The sequence below is a fragment of the Filicampus tigris genome, chromosome 13 (assembly GCF_054856515.1).
Source record: "Filicampus tigris isolate MCC_2025a chromosome 13, RoL_Ftig_1.0, whole genome shotgun sequence".
NCBI lineage: Eukaryota > Metazoa > Chordata > Actinopteri > Syngnathiformes > Syngnathidae > Filicampus > Filicampus tigris.
Window position 1 is genome coordinate 21,108,456 of NC_141229.1, and position 22,102 is coordinate 21,130,557.

At 40.6% G+C, this 22,102-nt stretch overlaps 1 protein-coding gene across 1 annotated transcript in view; it reads right to left on the bottom strand.

The window, feature by feature from the left end:
- The window catches only part of nrxn3a (neurexin 3a), an 81,711-nt gene that overhangs the window by 30,553 nt on the left and 29,056 nt on the right, over positions 1-22,102 (bottom strand). The window contains exons 8-14 of the mRNA XM_086050052.1: positions 19,497-19,700; positions 17,124-17,150; positions 15,728-15,847; positions 15,347-15,467; positions 13,004-13,264; positions 9,985-10,175; positions 9,591-9,764 (exon numbers count right to left, since the gene is read on the bottom strand). Coding sequence (XP_085906178.1) covers positions 9,591-9,764; positions 9,985-10,175; positions 13,004-13,264; positions 15,347-15,467; positions 15,728-15,847; positions 17,124-17,150; positions 19,497-19,700 — 1,098 coding nt within the window. The remainder of the gene's footprint in view (positions 1-9,590; positions 9,765-9,984; positions 10,176-13,003; positions 13,265-15,346; positions 15,468-15,727; positions 15,848-17,123; positions 17,151-19,496; positions 19,701-22,102) is intronic.

The window sequence follows — 22,102 nt, forward strand, 5'->3', positions numbered from 1 at the left end:
ATATTTAATTGACCCACGTGGTCCCCGTCGGTTGGAGTCAGCCAACTGGCGTCAAGAATGGACTTAATCGATATCGCGTCACCTGCAGGTGCCGCACTCCTGACATGCGGTCGAGTAGGAAACAATAAAAATAAAAGGGTGTGGTGTACCTTGCGGTCCCACGCAATGACATGTGTCCCATATTCTTTTTATTTCACCAATGACAACGCTGTGCGTGTGTGTGTGTCAGTTGTATTTGTTTTATATTTTTCCTTTGTTTGGCGGCGTGTGACGTGAAGATTACGTTCTCGACACCGATTGGCTGTTGCCGGCGAGGGATGGGCCGGGACCACGTGCGTCGATTGAATATGCAGGACGGAAACTCGGGGATGGAGGGCCGATGCCTAGCTCTGCTAATTAATAAGATAAGAAGGTAAGATAAGATAAGAAGGCCTTTATTGATCCCACAGTGGGGAAATTTTCAGTGTCACAGCAGCAAAGATATAGGTCACACAGAGACGGCGGCATAATGTAGACATTAATGTATAACATTAACGGCAAACATTCATAATCAAACCTATGTAAATATACGCAGTAACTATGTGTATATACACATGTACACACCAATATACATCTACATATAAAGTATGAAGAAACACTCATTTTAGCCTGTAGATAGTCCAGAGGAAAAATACTCTAACGAAGTGACAGTGCTGCAGTGAAATATAAGGAACAGCATTTGATAAAAATAGAACTAGACTAACTGTAGTGGGCAATGTTGACTATTGCACGATATCAGCTCAGGTGCAGGATTGCACAATTGCACTAATGTCCGCCAGTATGTAGAGACTACACAATGTTCTTGTTAAAGAGTCTGACAGCAGCAGGCAAGACGGAGGTAATGAGCTATGAAGTAATACAGTAGCTTTGAATAAAGAGACCGTTTTACAGAGAAGTTCTTGTGAGTTAAGTTTGACATTTCTATTTTAATTTTTGGAAAGAGTAGAGTTAGGAGGCTGTGAAACGGTATTTAGCAGGCCCACACTCCATTTCATAAGGTGGCAGTAATGCACCAAAACTGCTAAAAGACAGAAGAAGATGAAATAGAAGATGAATTTGAATGGCAATTTATTTCGGTTTGCACAAGGACTAGGAAGCATTTTAATCAACCAGGATTGTACCTTTGGCAACAATATGACACATGATTATGGTTAAGGTAAGCAAAATGTTAAAGTAAAAGCTGCAGCAGGCTCACACTTAACAGTTCGATAAATTGGCGAATAAGTGTAGGCTATGTGAAATGTCAAATGTATGTGAGTGTAAAGCTGTTTGAACAGCTATGATGTACGTAGTGCACTCCATTTACCATTTTGATCAAATCCGTTCAGATAATGGATGGATGGATTGATGGATGGATTTTTCATCTGTTGGACCATATGTTTTTTCCCGCATTGACGATTGACGGACCTTTGATGTATACTGACAGAAGCGCGGTTAAAATAACATAAAATAACGGACTGACCGACATACAATTACAGTTTGATTCGGCTTGAAAAATAGACGGATTGATGGATGACGGATGGGTACCCAGGCTGCTGACGGATGACGAATGACGGTCCGGCAAACCTTTGTAAAATGATCATCCATCCATCCATTATCGATACCGCTTATCCTCACAAGGGTCGCGGGGCGTGCTGGAGCCTATCCCAGCTGTCTTCGCGCAGTAGGCGGGGGACACCCTGAATTGTTTGCCAGCCAATCGCAGGGCACACAGAGACAAACATCCGCACTCACAATCACACCTAGGGTCAATTTAGAGTGTCCAATCAACTTACCATGCATGTTTTTGGATTGTGGGAGGCAACCGGAGGACCCGGAGAAAACCCACGCAGGCACGGGGAGAACATGCAAACGCCACACAGGGAGACCGGAGCCGGCATCGAACCCACAACCTCTGAACTGTGAGGCGGACGTGCTAACCAGTCGAACACCGTGCCGCCCACCTCTGATCATTTATTCAATATTTTTGAGTTATCAATTGCTCCTACTCTTTCTCAATACTGTATTTCACAATGGAACCTTGCGTTAGGAACATCCTTCTTTTTGAATAAACAATTTGGATTATGTACAGAATTTTCATCAAAAAAATTACCTCTATTTACATACTATTTTTGGTATATGAAACTCTTGGCATGGACGAGCGATAGGGCCTCAATCAAAATTGTAATCGATTTCAATTTTGGCTTCTCTCAATCTTTAAAATGGAAGAAAAATGATTGATGTGCAGAATGGCGCAGTGCGTTTAAAGGTTCCTGACGTTGTAAAGTACACTAAATGCACCATGTTGCTTGCATAGCAAGCATGGAGCGTATTAGCCAGGCAAGCCAAACCCAGAAAGAAAGTGGGTCTGGAAAGCCCGCGCTTCACTGCGGCTCGGCCCCAGTTCAAAGCAGTGCATTCAAATTATTTAGAAATATACAATTTACAAAGTTGGCTGGCGACCAGTTCAGGGTGTAGTCTGCCTTCGCCCGTTGACGGCTGGGATAGGCTCCAGCAACTCCCCGCGACCCTATATAGGATAAGCGGTTTGGAAGATGACATGACATGACATGACAATTTACAAAGTGTATTTTATTTTTAGAAATGTAGTGCCTCTTTTTTAAGACAAAGAGCAGTTAATGTTGGTGTAGCCATGTCAAGACTGTCAGTGCTTGACTACCGTGCTGCATTTAAAAAGAATGAGAGGTGCTTCTTTGATTGGCCTTCATTTAAGTTAACTGCAATCACTCTCACAGGCTTCCCTCTCCCAGGAAAACCACTTGGGTTCTGTTAGTGGACTTCTGTGCTCATCATGGATTGTCCATAACGAACACCATGTTCAAACATTAGGATGTCCATTCATGCACTTGGCACCGTAGGCCGCAATTCGATGATCGACTTTGTGGTTGTGTGATCGAACTTGCGGCCACATGTCTTGGACACTCGGGTGTAGATATGGGCGGAGCTGTCAACTGATCACACCTGCTGGTGTGTTGGCTCCGATGTTCGGGGAAGATGCCAATCCGACCTGGCAGACCCAAACTTATTGTGAGACATTTAGCAAAGTTCCCTGTCAGAAGTCATTTCTACTCCCACCTCCGGCAGAACTTCACCCACGCCCTTTGGGTGGCGGGTGACAGTGAGTCAGAGCAGATCATGTTCCGTGCCTCCATCATTGAGGCAGCCAACCGCAGCTGTGGCCTTAATGTGGTCAGTGCCTGTTGTCGGGGCAATCCCTGAACCCTTTGGTGGTGTAGTGATTATCAACAGTTTTCCAGATTTGCCATTCCTTTAAAGGGGAAGTCAACCCAAACATGTTTTTTTTCAAGAATATGTTCTATGCATGCTCACTAGTTGAAACAAAGCATTCTGATGAATGTTGTATTTTCTAGAATATGAGTTAAGCAGCAAAGACAAAACGTTTTTAGCCCTCTGAGGGCCATTTTGTCACTTGTGTTGACTGAAAATGACATTACAGTTGCTCAGGGCCCAGATAACGACCAGTCATGGCTCATGGCTTCAGAAAACAGGTGAGTTGTGATTGGTCATTACTTGAGTCCTGAGAAACTTCCATGTCATTTTCAGTTGACAGAAGTGACAAAATGGCTGCTTCCTCAGATGGCTAAAAACGAGCGGATTTTGCTATATTCTATAAACACAATAGTAATCAGAATGTCGTGTTTCAACTTGGCGGCCTACATAGAACATATTCTAGAAAAATAACTTTGGGTTGACTTCCCCTTTAAAGCAACACTAGGTAGGTTTTCGACCTTAATAAAATATTTTCAAAACTCTTCTGATGAAACATCGACTTAGAACTGGTTTAATGCTACATTTGTCATGGCCTGCGAGGGTCTTTATCGCTTTTACTGGCACTAAGCAACTTTGAGGGGGAGGTAGGAGCCCTACCACACAAAAAACTACAAATGTGCTGACTTGCTTCGCGGCATACGTCACTTCCCCCATTTCCCATTGGTCGATTCTCACGTCTACGTACAGTTACTGGTGTCAAGGCAGAAGCTGCAAAACAACCAAAGAAACAAAAGGTTTTGCCTGAAGGTATAACAAAAAATAAATTTAAAAAAATTAAGTCCACCCGCATAAAAGATCAACAATGGCTTTCATTCGCTGGCGTAATCTCAAAGACGAGGAGGGATTTTTGACTGACGCTGCATTGGCTCTATTCCCGCTGGACTAGTAGGCCTACAGCTTTCCATGTTCAAATCAAAATGATAATGCTACTGTTAGCTAGCAATAAATAACCATCATCATCTTGACAGTCCGCTATTCCACACTGACACGACCAGCCAAGCAACAAACTCAAGAATACTGTACTGTATAAAGAAAAATCAATATGATGACTGCAAACCACAAATACACCGTTGGAGTAAAATATATAGCAAACTACTGCGGAAAGATCAGCCATACTGCAATGTTTCCACCAAAAAACTTAGCTTGGTGGAAGAGAAGCCGACCGGCGTCATAATGGATATTTCATTTTCGACAGTGTGTAGCTGCAGCGGGTCACACATTTGACCACACTACGTACAAGTGTACATTATTTACATTAGCGCTAATGGTCAATTTCATGTGATCAAATAAAACAGATGATTAAAAATATCACTTACCATAGCTGCAATTCAACGAGCCGTTTGTATTCCAACAAGTATAAATTATGACAGTAACAACACAGTGCAGTGTCATAGCATTTGCTATCCACCTATACTTCTATCCATTTTCTGAGCCACTTATCCTCACCAGGGTCGGAGGCGTGCAATAAAGTTGTCGTTAGTTAGCGCATCTCGGCAGCTCCACTTTTGTTTACGTTGTCCAAAGTGCCTCCACCGCCTGCGGTGGCTGACAGATCAGACAACAATTCAAGCAGGTCCTGCTATCTCGTCCAGGATGTTGAAAGTGCAGTAAAAAGTCGCTCGAACCTGGATTGCACTTTGTATTGTAATCCAATGCCGATTAAATCCACACGATTATAGTGTCCAGCAGCAAAGTTAAAATCACGGTTAAAGATGAAAGTTCCTGCCCCAAAATGGAGGAGTTCAACTATCTTGGGGTCTTAATGTTCAAGTGTGAGGGGAGGATGTGTGCTCCTTGCTTGACATCATACATACAGTATCGAAAGACGGGGCTTGCTCTCATTTCACTCCATTCAAAGGAATGGATTCAGCGATGTACTACAAGCGTCACTTTGCATCCACAGGTACATATGAAATTGTACTAGTAAATAGTCTATGGTCAAATATTGTTGTAATAAATGTACTGTATATATTGTATTTTTATGACTTGGAGGCGGGCACCTTGATCTCGCCCATGTAAAACCAGGAAATTGTCGTGTGCATGGAGTTCCTTGTGGCATTGCTTGAACACAATCTGTACATCCTCTGGAACAGTTCCCTATCAATATTCTAATAACACAACAAAAATATAGACAAATGACTAAAATATATCATACTCACCAGCTATGCTGTTTATTAAATCTAATAATATGTGCACATTGCGACAGACATATTTTTCTAGTTTTGCACATTTGCTCGCGCTAATGAACAAGTCAGAGGACTGAAGATGCTGATGTCATCATTGAGCTTGTCGGATTTTGATGGGAAAATGTAAAATCTGATTGATCAAAGAAACAGTCCCATTCCTAATACAGTTTAAATTACATCGGCCAGCACTACTGATTCTGAAGGCTCTCGGCCAATTAGATCGACATGGCAGTATGGCACAGAAGAGGCAAAAATCTGATTGGAAAAAAAAATAATCTAACATCCACCTACGCGTCCTACAATATTGCAAGCGGTGTAACCAAGAGAAAAATGACTTAGAGGAAAGAGACTGTTAGAAATACATTAATACAATTTTACGGCACAAATATGAGAATTGATGTTTTAAATGTAGGTCAGTCTTCTGATAGTGCTTTAGCCAGCAAAGAAGTCCTTGCTGACCCCTGACTGTGTGAAATTCCCAAATCGTGGGATCCTTAATCATGCAACAAAATAATGGCACACACAATTACAATTAGGTTCATCAGGTGAAAGAAGTGGAAGGTCTTAAACTGGCTACGTTAATCCTCCCCATTTTAAGCGTGTATTTAATCTGCTTAAGAGGGGACAGAATGGAGTAAAAACACACACACACACACTCACACACGCACACACACGCACACACACGCACACACACACCCCCCACACACACACTTTTCCCAAACAAAGAACAACAGAAAGACTCTGCGGAAACAAGCAAAGTATTTGCAACTCAATATTATAAATAGTAAAATACGATCTTCGTCAAAAACTCAGACGTCAATACCTGGAAATAGACACTGATCTTATGATCATCTTTCTCATATCATCTTTTTATGTCAGACCCCAAATGCTTTCAGTTTATAGCAAAATGAAGTGGTTACATTGTAACTACTTCTGGAGGGGGGTGTATTTTTTATGAGTCAAAAATGACCCTGCTTGCTTATCACTCAATTCAGCTAAATTGTGTAGTATCCCATCCAGTGATTCAACTTATTAGGAACAAATCGTGTCTGAATATTAATGGGCTTTTATAATGGCATGGAGGCTGAAAAAAAAAGAAATCAATTTCATGTGTCAAAAGCTTGCAGTGAAGTCTAGGCAGTAAATGACAATGCAATTTAAATGACAAATCATGATGCATTGGCTTGGAAAAAAAATGTATACATACAAGCACACATAAAAATGAGACAGTAGATTGCCATGGACATTAAACAAGACCAAAAAACTGTGATTGATGAGATTTTATTTTATAAAATGAATCAATCATCCATTACTTTATTGTTGTACAGCGAAAAACATTATAATCAACCTCATTCAGATTGTCACAGTGAGTACAGACAAGTACACATTGTCACTTGCTGTCAACAGACATTCATTTATCTAACATGGGAGTCTGTATGCCACTATAACAAAAAGAAAAATACAATACACTCAATGCCCAGCTGAATGATGTGGCAACTACTGTACAGAAAATGATTTCCATGCAAACAAGAACAACATATGGAAGCTGACCCAGAAGCTTTTTGAGGATGACAAAAACAGCCGTAAAAGATAGCACAACTTGCACAGGAGGATGGAAACATATTGCCACAATGACATCTTGTTGTTCATGCAAAGTGGTTCAAAAGCCCATTTCGATGCAGCTATTACTGTATAAAATAAGTAGCTGTAATGAAAGTCGGAACAAATTAAAAGCGTTGGCATGTTTTGAGGTTCACTAAAACTGTACTGTGTACAGTATTCCGCTTTTCATACTAAACCCAACAGCAGAAGCAGTACATCCTACAATTACATTTCTTGGGGAGTTTTCATCAGCATTTTGTATGTAAGTACAATTCCGGAAAACAAATGAAACCTTATAATGGTCATAGTTTAAGCAAAACATGTACATTTGAGACTGTCGGAATAAGGCCTTAAATCACATTTTAAGTTTTATGAGTTTTTCTGTGTGTTTTTATGGTTCAAGAAACAACACTACTTCATTCACTTGTCACTTACTATATCTAGAAATAACAATCATAATAGTCTTAAAATTTTTGCTTCTCCATTTCAAAGTAAAATTATGTGAGATTTGAATCGTGTGCAAGTTAACTGAACACTCTAAATCACCCACAGGTGTGAGTGAATGCTTGTTTGTCTATATGAGCCCTCCTATTCATTAGCGACCAGCCCAAAGTCAGCTGTGCTAGGCCCCAGCTCATCCGCCAACCTGAACCAGACAAAACAAGGGGCCTCCGAGTCAAGTCCTCGTGAGTCTCTATCCAGCCTGTTTTATATGTTGCCCTGTTCCAACACACCTGATGCAAATGATCAATAATGATCATCAATACACTCAATGATCAATAATGATCATTTGCATCAGGTGTGTTGGAACAGGGCAACATAAAAAACAGGCAGGATATGGGCTCACGAGGCCCGGACTTGGAGATCCCTGAGATAAACAGTAGACAATGCATGGATGAAGAATCATTACTTACGTGTTTGTATAAAAAATGGTTTTAAAATATGTTTTATTCAATATGACTATGCATTGCAATCGTGCAAAGAAATGTCTGGCCCATTAAACCGCTCACCCTAAACATAATAGACAATAAACTACTCTCTGCAGTTAGTTAGTTACTTAGTTAGCTAAGAAACTTCATTATTACTACTATTGTACTGCAATGTATTGATTAATATTGCATTTCAAATTATTATGCAGCTAATGTTTTTCTCATATCTTCCTAGATAATCGTTTGCAACCATTCAAGAAAAATGTAAGTGGTTTTAAACTAACCTCCCAATGATAAGAGTACTTAAAATAATAATAATAATAATAATAATAATAATTCAAATGCACTGTTACAAATTCTTTCACATAAGAGAGTGAAAACATTACGTTGAAAAGAAGTGAAAATAGTCACTTATCATATCATGTTTATTTTCAAAAAGCTATTTCAATTGAAATCATCTAAATAAGTCAAGTAACATTTTAACGTGGGACCTCTTATTTGATAGCTTCACAATTCTTGCATCCATTAAACTTATGAGGTTTTGGACAATTATTGCTCAAATTTTGTTCCAGGATGTCAGGACAGCCTCCCACAGCTGCAAAAACTCACAAGTTCAATGGATGCAAGGCTTGTGAAGCTACTATCAAATAAGAAGTCCTATGTTAAATTGTATTTTGACCTGTTGAGGTGTTTTTGATTGAAATGGCTTTGATTTCAGCAAATACAACCTCCTAATGCTGCAAATGCAACAAATGACTATTTTCAGTTCTTTACAACCTATAAACTGACTTGAAACACTGCGTTTGAAACAGTGCATTTTAAATTTTTTATGTTTGGAAAATAATACTGTTATTGTTGGGAGGTTTGTTCAAAAGCAATCAAATGATACTGTAACAGTTGATGACTTGAAAATTGTGCAGAGTGTAATTTGCATCAACAATACAGGAAAATCGGAGAAAAATATCAGTTCATTATTGAAAGTCGTATAGTATGTTCCTTTCCGTTGCTTTTAATATTCATTTTAATATTTGTAGTCTGTGCAATGTCAGAACAGGCATAGCAATAATTATTCAATGATAATTAAAGAAGTTGGATCAACTAAAACATTTGCAGCCTTTAAAGGTTGATGCACATCTGTCAGATCAAACGTGGAGAATATTGGAGTTGCTATATGTACCAGACACTATTAAGTATCCTTCAATATAATAATATGGCTCACAATCTTTACAAAAGTAGAGCACCTAGTCATATTTTGTGTGACTGGATGGATGTATTAGTGTATTGGTGATTCGGATTCCATTGTTGTACGGCAGCCAATATGGCCAATAAAACATGCTTTTTGGAGGTGTCGGAAGCTTGGCTTTGCCTTAGCAGTGCCAAAGTGAGACAACAAGTACAGCTAACAAGATGGAAGAGCGTCCATATGGATTCAAGGCTGCGGTGCTACTGTTTGCATTGAGCAGGTAGAATGAGCTGCCGGAGCTGGAGTTGAAGTTTATGTTGTAGTAGTCTAAGTCAGGCTCAGACCTGAGGGACTGTGTACCTTCACATCCACGCTCAATCTGCCCACTACGAAACATGGCATCACTGATGAGGTCTGGCAGACGCCCGTTTAGGTCCACTGAAGCCAAGCAGCCTTGGAAACCCTCTCTGGAAGCTACCAGCTTAGGCAGACTACCATACATGCCAGGACCCAATCCAGCAATGAATAAGTCGCCTGAAGAGATGAGAAAAAAAAAAAAATCATCTTGGATGAACTAATTTCAATCCAAGATAATTATTGAAATACAATACACTATATTAATAACTACTGTCATAATTGTTCATTTTGAGACTGAAAACGCAACATTGTGACTATGGTATGGCAAATAAAAATTGTAGACAATATGTGGTGAATTCAGCAATGTTTAAGATCAAACAACAGCTTCTTTGCATACCTTTCAGGTCCAAGTTCTTGGCCCCATTTATGCTCTGAATTGTGGCTGTAGCATCTACTTTCAGAGTGTGTGTGTTGCTGTTGTCTCGGGTGATCGCCACATTGTGCCACTGGTTGTCATTAAGGGCTCTTTCACTTTTTCCCTTGATCAAATTAGGTCCATTTCCCAAGTCAAAAACATAATGGATATATCTGCAGGGGAGAACATTTTCAATTTAGTAAGATCTCTTTTTAATTTTTGTTTAACAAGTGCATGATGAATAACCTACAAGGAAAATGTTAGATTTCTCACAGATGGAATAAACAACAACAATCTTAAATATGCTAAACATCAAGCATAGGTAGTTAAAGTGGAAGTCACCCAAACATTTTTTTCCAAGAATATGTTCTATGCAGGCCAACTAGCTGAAACAAGGCATTCTAAGTAATATTGCGTTTGTGGAATATGAGTTAAACAGCAAAATCCACCGCTTTTTAGCCATCTCTGGGGGCGGCCCTTTTGACACTTCTGTCAACCGAAACTGACATCACAGATGCTCAAGACTCAGATCACTGGCGGCGCCAGAGGGGAGACCGGGGTAGCACTGGACCCCCCCAGGTGCCACCCCAGATGATTGACATATCGCGGCACTGACTGTGACTGATACATATATATACATATAGGGTACCCAGGTCAAGGGTGGAGGGTCGCGGCCGGACCGGCAAAAAAGGGTCAAGTGCCCAGCTCTGCACATATACTGTTATACTGTATGTATACACATATATACCCCCCCGACACACACAAATGACCATTTCATTTTGGATTGTGTTCATTCCAGTTGATCAATGTTCAAAAATAAATCGCACTAGGAAAGATGGTGTGACTTTTGATTGTGGGTGGATGATAAGTACAAACATATGACATTCCGACATGCTCTTGGTTTGTAAGTAATGCATTGCACCTGCATGTAACAAAAATCAATGACAACTCGCCACACTCAAACTAATGCAGATGTATAGATTTGCTTGTAGGATGTCCGACTGTCCATGTCCTAATCGAGACAAAAAGCAGCAGCAAGGAGGTTTGTAAAAAAGCCAGCCAACCATCACACATCCCTGGTCGTACTTCGGAGTTTTTCTAAAATATCGTATTTTCCGGACTATTTTCCTAGATTTTGAGCCATGCGGCTTATAGTCCGGTGCAGCTATTCTGTGGATTTTTCTTCCACCGCTCGGGGCGCTCTAACCGGAATGACAGTACAATTCAATACAATACATTTCCCATTAACTAGATGTGACTGCAGGTGGAGGAGTTCAACAGGCGAGGGTGCCATAGACTAGGTTATTGCATTAGGTGCTGTAATGCTTTGATTCTATGTTTTCCTAGAGGTCCGTGAAGTGCACATGCATGCGATTGGCTGATGTTACGTCTGTTCTGTTGTTTCGATGTGAAATGCTATTGTTGATTTAGCACGTCGTGTGTTAGATTGGCTGACTTTATTAACATAAAACAAGACATGTGCATATGTAGAATGTAGTAGAACAATAGATAGTGGAGTCTGATGGACATTAGCTGACAAACTAGAGCGGCAGCCGGCAGTGAAATGAAGATAAGTACTGTTTATTTTCTCTTGGTTCTCTTCTGTTTTAATCAGCAACGTTGCTGCAGTGTTAAAAGGCACTGTTAGGAAAGAATCTGCTCAGGTACATACATGTACATTTACAGTTCATAATCGTTCTGTAAATGCAGTAAATATAAACGTTTTCAACATAGATAGGTGCGGCTTATATAAAGGTGCGGCTTATAGCCCGAGAAATGCGGTAACTCATTTTGAATGCGCTGCAAACTTTGCAAACCGAGCCAAAGTGCCACCAGCTCATGGCTTTCAAAAACACGTAGTGAAACTTGAAAAAGCATGTTGAGGTAAGATGAAAGTTTATTGTCAAGGGGTGTCGAGGGTGTGAGATTTAGACTTCAGATAAATGTTATAATACCATTTTAATTTATTGCCATATGTAATACCCAGGGCGGCACGGTGGTCGACTGCTTAGCACGTCCGCCTCACAGTTCAGAGGTCATGGGTTGGATTCCGGCCTCGCCTTCCTGTGTGGAGTTTGCATGTTCTCCCTGAGCTTGCGTGGATGGATGAATGGATGGATGGATGTAATACCTAGTAATGTACTAGCACCAGCTGGTAGTACATGTCCTGTGTTTGCTATGGCTGCATACTTAGCGAGAAATGCCGTGGTTTGTTGGCAAGCAACAGGCTCTGATTCAGTGTTGCAAGCTCGAGGTTGCGGACATGCCTATCCCAGCCGTCTTTGAGCAATCGGCGGGGTACACCCTGAACTGGTCGCCAGCCAATCGCAGGGCACATAGACAAACAACGATTCACACTCACAATCACACCTCGGGACAATTTAGAGCCAGTTAACCTACCATGCATGTTTTTAGAATGTGGGGGGACGGGGAGAACATGCAAACTCGGAGCCTGGGATCAAACACACGACCTCTGCACTGTGAAGCGGATGTGCTTACCGCTTGATCACTGTGCCACCCAGACAGAAAATAGTAGACAAATGCATCTAAGGCTAGGTTCACACCGCAGGCAAATGCGACCCAGATCGTATTTTTTTGCCCATATGCGACCTGTATCTGATTTTTTTATGACAGTCTGAACAGCTCAATTACATTTTTTTCAAATGTGACCTGGGTCGCTTTCATATGTGGTCCTGCTGTTCAGGGACGCCGGTATGCCAAATTGGTGGACAGTACACTCACAGCGAGCCTTGCGCGGCGCTTCCACGAAATTTAAGTTATGCTGACATTTTCGCATCTATGAAAATTGAGCCCTGAGATTCCAAGTCAACAAAACATTTATATGGTAGCAACATGTTTGTTAACCACAGTGATTGACTTGTCTTTGCAAAGCCACTCTGACAGTGAAATATGATCTTTGCAAAAGCGGATTCTTTTGGCGTCATTCTTGTATTGGATTTTGTCAGTGTTTGTTGAGGGAATTTTACATTGTCAAACTTACCCTTTCACCAGCTCTATTGCAATAAAATCACTCCCATCTCCTGAGTTGAATAGTATGAAGCCATCGGGGGAGGTGGTCTTGAACTGGAAGAAGAGGTGCATGGACGTGTAGGCCTGGAGGGTGGCCAAGCTTAGATAGCTACTCTTGGATTTAAAGGTGACTGGGTCGGCAATAATGGAACGGATCCCAAAGCGCGCGTTTAGCTCGCAAAAATCAATGTCACCATTTTTGCACAGGTCGATGTACAACATGCCATTGAATCTGAAAAAAGGAAATGAACAGAGGTTTAGTACATACATGCATTTTTCATGTTTCTCTGAAAAATCTGTTTGTATTGCACACAACTTCAGAGGTCAAAGATGGCATATCTTGCGAGACTTGCGAGTATATATTGTGTGATTAACATCACATCAGGAATAGAACCCTAACCCTATCATGAGGCTCCATCGCAGACTCTCTCATCTAAATACAGAAATAAGTTCTGGCAAGATATCTGGTTGTGAACATTTTAACCATAAAATGATTGCCGAAACCCTAGCAGTACAGAAAATGGATGAATAGATGGATCAATAGTAGGAAGTAAAGGTGTGTCATATAAAGAAATAATTAAGTCATTAAAAAGCACTTTTTAGCTATTTTAAAGTTTAGTAGTCTAAAGCGTACAGTGAATTTGCAGGTCTAAATGAAAAAGAAAATTCTCATGAATTGACATTTTTTCGAACTTCAGAATACTTTATATGAAACATAATGTAGGTCATCCAAAAGTGTTTGTTCCATATAAACTGAAGCCTAACACCGTCATGCCATGGTTTGTAAAATCACCTTTTAATTAGAGATGCATGATATTGTCAATCACAGTATGATGAAAACTTGAAATTTTCCTTACACATTTGACAACTGAACTATGTTTGAAATAGGGTCTCATGGAGGAGAGGAGATGGCTTCAAAATTTGTGAAAATACAATCCTTTTAAGTTCTGGTACGCTAGCTTGGGTTTCTCAACTGGCAATACGGTGCAGGGTTTAACTTCTTTTTAGACTTTTCTGACTGTTGAGCATGTTTCAAAATGTTGATGAGCTAAGTTAACTCGCCATCAGTGACCCTCTCTGTCCATGTCCCTTGGCTGTTACATCATCAAAGTTAAAGCCCACTAGTTGAAATGCAGGCATTCTGATAAATATTGCGTTTTTGGAATAAGAGTTAATCCACCCATTTTTAGCCATCTCTGGGGGAGGCCATTTTGTCTCTTCTATCGACTGAAAATGACATCACAGACCCTCAGGTAATGATCAATCACGGCTCAGCTTCAAAAAACAGGTCGGGCTAGATTGGTCGTTACCTGAGCCCTGAGAAATGGCCGCGCCTTGAGAGATGGCCGCCCCCTGAGGTGGCTAAAAAGTGGTGGATTTAGCTGCTTAACTCATATTCCACAAACGCAATATTAATCCGAATGCCGTGTTTCAAATAGTGGGAATGCTGGGAACATATTCTTGAAAAAGATATCCTTGGTTTGATTTCCACTTTAAATGTGAGTATACAACTTATTGCCTTTATGTTTTGTTGGTTAGCGTGTGTATTTGTGCTTGTACGATTAAAAAAAATGTTTTATGATTGCCACAGTTGGATCCTGCCATAAATTATTAAAGCGAAAGTCAACTAAAACATATTTTATTTCCACAATATGTTCTATACATGCCCACTAGTTGAAATATGGCATTCTAATTAATATTGCGTTTGTGGAATATAAGTTATGCAGTAAAAGCACCTACTTTTAGCCATCTGTGGGGGCGGCCATTTTGTCACTTCTGTCGACTGAAGATGACATCGAAGTTGCTCAAGGCTCAGATAACAACCAATCATGGCCCACCTGTTTTCTGAAGCTGAGCCATGATTAGTTGTTATCTGAACCCTGAGCAACTTCGATGTCATCTTCAGCCGACAGAAGTGACAAAATGGCTGCCCCCTGAGCTAGCTAGAAATGGGTGGATTTCTCATATTCCACAACCGCAATATTAATCAGAATGCCGTGTTTAGACTAGTGGGCCTGCATATAACATATTCTGGAAAAAAAAATATGTTGGGGTTGACTCCCTCTTTAATACAAATATCCATTTTGTACGAGAATCATGTTTTCAAAATCTGAGCAAAAGAGAGGTCAACCAGCATTATTATTTCCCTGTCATTTGAAATATTACAATTTCGAACAATCAATTTCAGCTAATGCTGAAAATCTTCAGTCCCATGTGGATTGTTTTGCTTCACAGCTATTCTGAAATTCTAAAGAGGTGTCAGTGTTTTACAAAATGTCTCCAAATGTGAACTATTTCCAGTAACATTTTATACCTGAGGCTCTGCAGATGACCGATAAAGCTGGATGGGATGCTTGAAACAAATCTGCGCTCTGTCATGACGCCTGTTTCAATGTTGTGGAACTCCAGACGTGTGTGGTCACCCACCATTTGGCCTGAAGATGGGGAGGGTGCAGGGGATGGGTTGAAAAGAAAGACAAAAACAAAAAGAAAAGAGAACACTGTCTGACACTAACACAAAAGGGCTGATTTAAGGAGAAAATTAAATTAACACTATTAGAGTGATGCAAGCTGACACTCCTAATTTCATGTGTGCAATTTTGATTTAAAGCAGAATTGCATCGGTAGCACTAGTGGCAACATTTGGCGGAACAAGGTAAGAACATCATAAGCCCAGGTTTATGCAGATAAGTACCTTCTGCTACATCATCGTCAACGATTAGCTTGTAGGTTTTGCCGCGACGCACCACACGTACTGTATGCCATTCATTATCATTGAGCTTTTGCCCAGCATACAGCGTCTCCGGTCCTTTGCCTGAGAACAATCACAAAGTTAAACACATCCTGATCCTCAAACCAATCCTTTGGTTTCCCACCATTTTGTGCTTAAGTGGCAGAAGATGCCTCTAAAGCTAGCTTTTCATGTTGTTGTTTGGGAACCAAAGGTTTGGTTCAAAAAGTGACATACACTGGACAAAAAAAAAAAAAAAAAAAAAAAAAAAAACACCCTTTAAGGACACTCCTGCACCTTTAGTTGACCAGTGATGGTTCTTATACAGTTGTTTAAAAAATAAAGGGTCGATACTTTTCCTATCATGATTGGCTTGGCCTTAGTTTTCTGCCTTTAGAACATACATTGTAAGAGTTGAATGTCTAGAATAGATTATCACAGTTGAGTTAGCTTCCAAAAATGAATGCTCTTCTTCAGTTTGTACATGAGAACACGTTTCCCAGTGATTTGGCACTGACTAGATGTTCTGATGAATCTGCAAAAATGTTGCTTCTTGACGGAGGGCAGCCTTAGACAAAAGATTTTACTATCCAAAAATTCAACCAAAGGCTGATGTGGTGTTTAAAATGATGAAAACATTTTCATTAAATATGATACCTTTTAAAAAAAAATACCTTTCACAACCCAACTTCCACATTCTGCTTTAAAAGGGACATATTATCGAAACAAATGAAGTGTTCACGGGAGTCTCAAGTGTGAAATTGCTACCAAGTAAATATTTTGAGAGCTGCCTTTTTTCGAAAATGTGTCTGTCCATTCTGAATTTTGCTGAAATGTGACATCGTTGGGCATAAGAATCGGGCGTATATTTGTGTTTTATGATGTTTCCACCAGATGAGATAATTAATCTTTCATTTATCTAATTGACAAGATTAATTTAGCAGAATGATTTTTTTTCAAGAGAATAGCCAATCAATGCTGTCTTTGTGAAGGCCTTGCTTTTTTAGACTCAAGCCTCAACAAGTAGCCAGCCAATAGATCTTACTGTAGCATTGGTTCAGCTAGAGAAGACGGTTACTGATTTTAAAAGCAGAAAAGCAAAACCTCAAAACAGGCAAATCTGAGTGAAGCAAAAATAATTGGGGGTTTTAAGTGTGCGACAATTCTTGACAAAAGCAAGTCACGGACATAATATTAAGACACGTGGTTACTGTTTTAATTGTGGGGGGGAAATGCAAAATATATCTCATTTAAGAGAGAGTGGAAGGCGGCTCAAAAGACAAAGAAAAAGCAGTTTGCATATATTGCATCATCACATCATCAACATAGAAAGCAAAATGAAACTTGAGTGGTAACTTACTGGAGTTACAGTTTATCCTGATACAGTCTAGATGGGGAAGAATAAATGACAGATGAAATTGCATCCTTCAAGGTTACAGCTGCAGACATCCAAAAACAAAAGTTCCACCCTTCCGGGGACGTACACATGTAGAAAGACGGCCATTTTATTACTTGCATCTTTATATCTAAGGTATTACTTTTTTCTTGGACAAAGCCACAATTGAAAGAAACCATTACCATGTCTGTGTGTTGATTAAGATTGTTTTATTGTAAGTTACTGATAACCACAATTTCTAAGTGTTACTCAATGAGGGACAATATTAACACTAAAATGGCCACTTTAGGTACCAGCTGCATTCGATTTCCAACCCACAAAACTGGACTTGGATTGGACTGATATGGTTACAATAATAAATTAAATTTGGAAGTCAATAGAATGATATGAATTTGAACATGAGAGTTTTGTCAATAAGTCTCATTGAAGTTTCTTTCTGTTAAGACATGAAGGGTTGGTCACCATGTGGCTGATAGTTTCATGTGCCGTCAACCGCAACAGAAAAGTGGGAGCAAACAGCCACGATCCAGTCAGCACCAGCACCATGCAGAGGCACAGAACCCCAGCCATCAGATCTGCTGTGCTATAATATGCTTGTATATAGATAAATATATAGAATGTGTGTCAGTGTGTGCATGTGTTTGTGTGCGCGTGTATGTTTGTCTGTACGAAAGTTTATGAAAAAAAATAGCTGTACATGTATTAATGTGCCGTGAAAGAGAACTCAACATCAGTGATGAGTCCATATTGTTACAACGTAGCGCTTTTAATAGTCAGTGTGAATCGTACAATTGGAGTTGTTTTAGGCTTGGGGTCACAGCCAGCTGTAGGTTTTGCTGGGCTCTGTTCTCGGGCTGTTCGCCTGACGGGCCGCAGGCTTAAGGCCTTTGAAGGGGTGAATACCATCTTTTGACAAAGCATAATGGAAAATGACGTTGACAGCTACATAGAAAACCAAAACGTCCACACACCATAGTTAGCAGATGACATAAATCACTCCAGAAAAGGTGAGAGAGAAGATTTAATAACAACAGAATAATGTGAAAGCAAATCAAAGATTTGATAACTTGTGGGTCAGTGGACATACTTTGTGGAAGTCAACTCTAAGAAAGTCTCAGCACTTTTGTTCCTCTTAATTTGGAAATTTGACTTGAAAGTAGGTGTCTCGTGACTCTCGTCACAATCATCTTAAAATTTGTTCGTGTGCTTTTAGCGCTGTGACTTCCTCAAAAGATCGAAGAAGATAATGGGTGTTACTGTGGTTTGTCTTTTCCAAACATTGAACTGAAATGAAATTTTGTGATGGCGTAGCCTAAGACATCATAAAATGTACAGTAGAACCTCAAAATCTTGACAACATGCAATTCGAATTTGACCATGTACCTGAGGAGACCTCAGTTTAGCAAGAGGTACAGGAAAAGCCGAATATACACCAGATGTTGCATGAAAGTCAGCCGACTGAAATTTGATTCGTACGAGTTCAGCATTACCAAATATGAAGGCCTTTATTAATCCCACAATGGGGAAATTTTCAGTGTTACAGCAGCAAAGATATAGGTCACACCAAGACGGCGGCATAATGTAGCCATTAATGTATAACATTAGCAGCAAATATTCGGAAGCAAACCTATGTAAATATACGCAGTATCTCTCTCTCTATATATATATACATATACACATATACCCATGTATATACACACTTACATACATCTACATATACAGTATGAAGAAACACTCCTATAGCCTGTACATAGTACAGAGGAAAAATAAGTAACAGTACTGCAGTGAATACAAAGTACAGCATTGAATAAAAATACAGTAGTGGGGTATGTTGAGTATTGCACAATATAAGCTCAGGTGCAGGACTTCACAAATGAGCCAGTACTTGTTAAAGGTTAATGTTTTATTTTCATTTTTTGCTATTTTATTATTATGCTCGTATGACATTTTACAAATGTAAAAAATGAGATGTGTGAGCTGTACGTGCATCAGTACCACTTAACTTTCTGTTTGAAATATCAAGAAGTTGTCGGTCGGCTAGTGCATTGGAATGGATTGCGGCCGACCCTTGAGGTTCCACTGTAGCCGCAGTTACGAAAACTTTGGATAGTTTCCTGTTTGCACGCGCTGCATTGACACTCATGCAAGATAGGTAATGCTGTTCTGATTAATTTCCTGAAGCTAATATGAACCTTTAAGGGATTAAGTATGGTATCTGATGAGAAGACATGTACAAAAACAATTGCGACAGTGAGAGGAAATATTAGCACTAAATGACAAACCATCTCATGGCGAGAGTGGAGGCGTGGACACAGATGAAGAGAGGTGCTACGATACCTAGATTGACCGTGAGTTTGACGCGGCCTCCATCCAACTCCAGCCTGAGCGTGTCGGCTGAGTCTCGGGAGGTGGTGGCCATAAGGAGGCCGTAAGCTCTCTGTGATCGAAAGCGTAGCGAAACATCCTCTGCCTCGGTGTGCATGACGGTTGGCATCACTACTTTCATATACATGCTCCCATCATAGGAGAGGATGGAAGCCTCTGAAAGAGAGGTGACAGATGTGTTCAAAATGTCACTTTACAGGTTCACGTATGCACTCAAAACTCGTTTGCTCACTTCCTGGTTGATTTGCAGTAACTGACTCCACACAAGCATCATACTGAATCACAAATACTGTAAATCCAATTTTTCGGCTTTGTCAGCTTAGTAATGTAAACTCGTGCTTGTGTGGGTTTTCTCTTCTGCTTCCACCCACTTTCCAAAAAACATGCATGTTGGAATAATTGAAAGCGGAAGTCAACCCAAACATATTTTTTTCAAGAATATGTTCCTAGCAGCCCCACTAATTGTAACACGGCATTCTGATGAATTTTGTGTTTGTGAAATATAAATTAAGCAACAAAATGCACTCGTTTTTAGCCACCTGTGTGGGCGGTCATTTTGTCTTCTGTCGACTTAAAATGACATCACAACTGCTCACGACGACCAATCACGGCTGACAAGTTTTCTGAACCTGAGCCGTGATTGGTCATTGTGAGCTGTTGTGATGTCATTTTAAGTTGACAGAAGACAAAATGGCCACCCCTGGAGATGGCTAAAAATGAGTGGATTAACACTTATTCCACAAACGCAATATTTATCAGAATGCCCTGTTTCAACTAAGTGGGCTTGCATAGAACATATTCTTGAAAAAAATATGTTTGCATTGACTTCTTTTTAAGATTTTAATTGTCGCTAGAAAGTGTGTTTGTCTATTTGTGTTTCTTTTTTAGTTTGTCAAAGTTGGTAGGCAGAAACGCTAACGGAAACCCGTTTAAAATGATAGTCGGACTGGCCTATGGACGATTATTATTTTGAAGGAGGAAAGGTACCCCAGCTGTAGGCGGAAGGCAATAAACGGACTGCACATTTTTAGTGAAATGCCCAGCTCTGCATATGTATACATATGCACACACACACACACACATATGTATATATATATCTATCTCTCTCTCTCTCTCTCTCTCTCTCTCTCTCTCTCTCTCTCTCTCTCTCTCTCTCTCTCTCTCTATATATATATATATATATATATATATATATATATATATATATATATATATATATATATATATATATATATATATATACACACATTATATAAGCTAAGATAAGAAGGCCTTTATTGATCCCACAGCGGGGAAATTTTCAGTGTTACAGTAGCAAAGATATAGGTCACACAGAGACGGCGGCATACTGTAGCCATTAATGTATAACATTAACGGCAAACATTCAGAATCAAACCTAAGCAAATACAGTAAAAATGTGTATATACACATGTATATACACACCAACATACATAAAGTACGAAGAAACACTCATTTTAGGCTGTACATAGTACAGAGGAAAAATACTCTAAGTAAGTGACAGTGCTGCAGTGCTGCAGTGAAATATAAGGAACAGCATTGGATAAAAATAAAACTAGACTGACAGTAGTGGGGAATGTTGAGTATTGCACGATATAAGCTCAGGTGCAGGACTGCACAATTGCACTAATGTCCGCCAGTTTGTAGAGAATACACAATGTTCTTGTTAAAGAGTCTGACAGCAGCAGGCAAGAAGGAGCGGCGGAATCTCTACTTTGTACAGCGAGGGTGTAACAGTCTGTCACTGAAGGAGCTGTGGAGTGCTGTTAGGGTGCCCTGGAGGGGCTGGGCCGGGTTGTCCAGCATTGATGACAGCTTGGCCATCATCCTCCTGTCCCCAACCAAGTCCACAGAGCCCAGGGAGCAGCCCAGGACAGAGCCGGCCCTCCTGACCAGTTTGTCCAGCCCCTTCTTGTCCCGAGCCGAGACGCCACCTGCCCAGGTGACCACTCCCCGGAAAATGACCGATGCAACCACCGAGTCATAAAAGTTCCTGAGGAGTGTCCCCTGAACCCCAAAAGACCTCAGTCTCCTGAGCAGGAAGAATCTGCTCTGACTCTTCCTATAGAGGGCGTCTGTGTTGTCGCTCCAGTCCAGTTTATTGTACAGATGAACACCCAGGTACTTGTAAATTGAGACTCTCTCAACATCTGTTCCCCGGATATTCACTGGTGCAGGTGCAGAGTGATGGCGCCTACAGAAATCCACCACCACATCTTGGGATTTCCCCGCATTGATCAGGAGGCGGTTCCGCTTGCACCAGTCCACAAAACCCTGAGTAAGTTCTCTCTACTCCCGATCATCTCCGTCTGTGATGGGGCCAACAATCGCAGAGTCGCCTGAGAACCTCTGCAGGTGACAGGTAGGGGTGCTGTAGTTGAAGTCCGAGGTGCCAGGACTGTTCCCTGCGGGGCCCCCGTGCTGCAGGGGAGCACGTCAGACACACAGTCCTGTGTCCTCACATACTGTGGCCGGTTTGTGAGGTAGTTCTGGATCCATGTGGTGAGGTGGTGGGCCTCTCCTGCCGGCTCCAGCTTGTC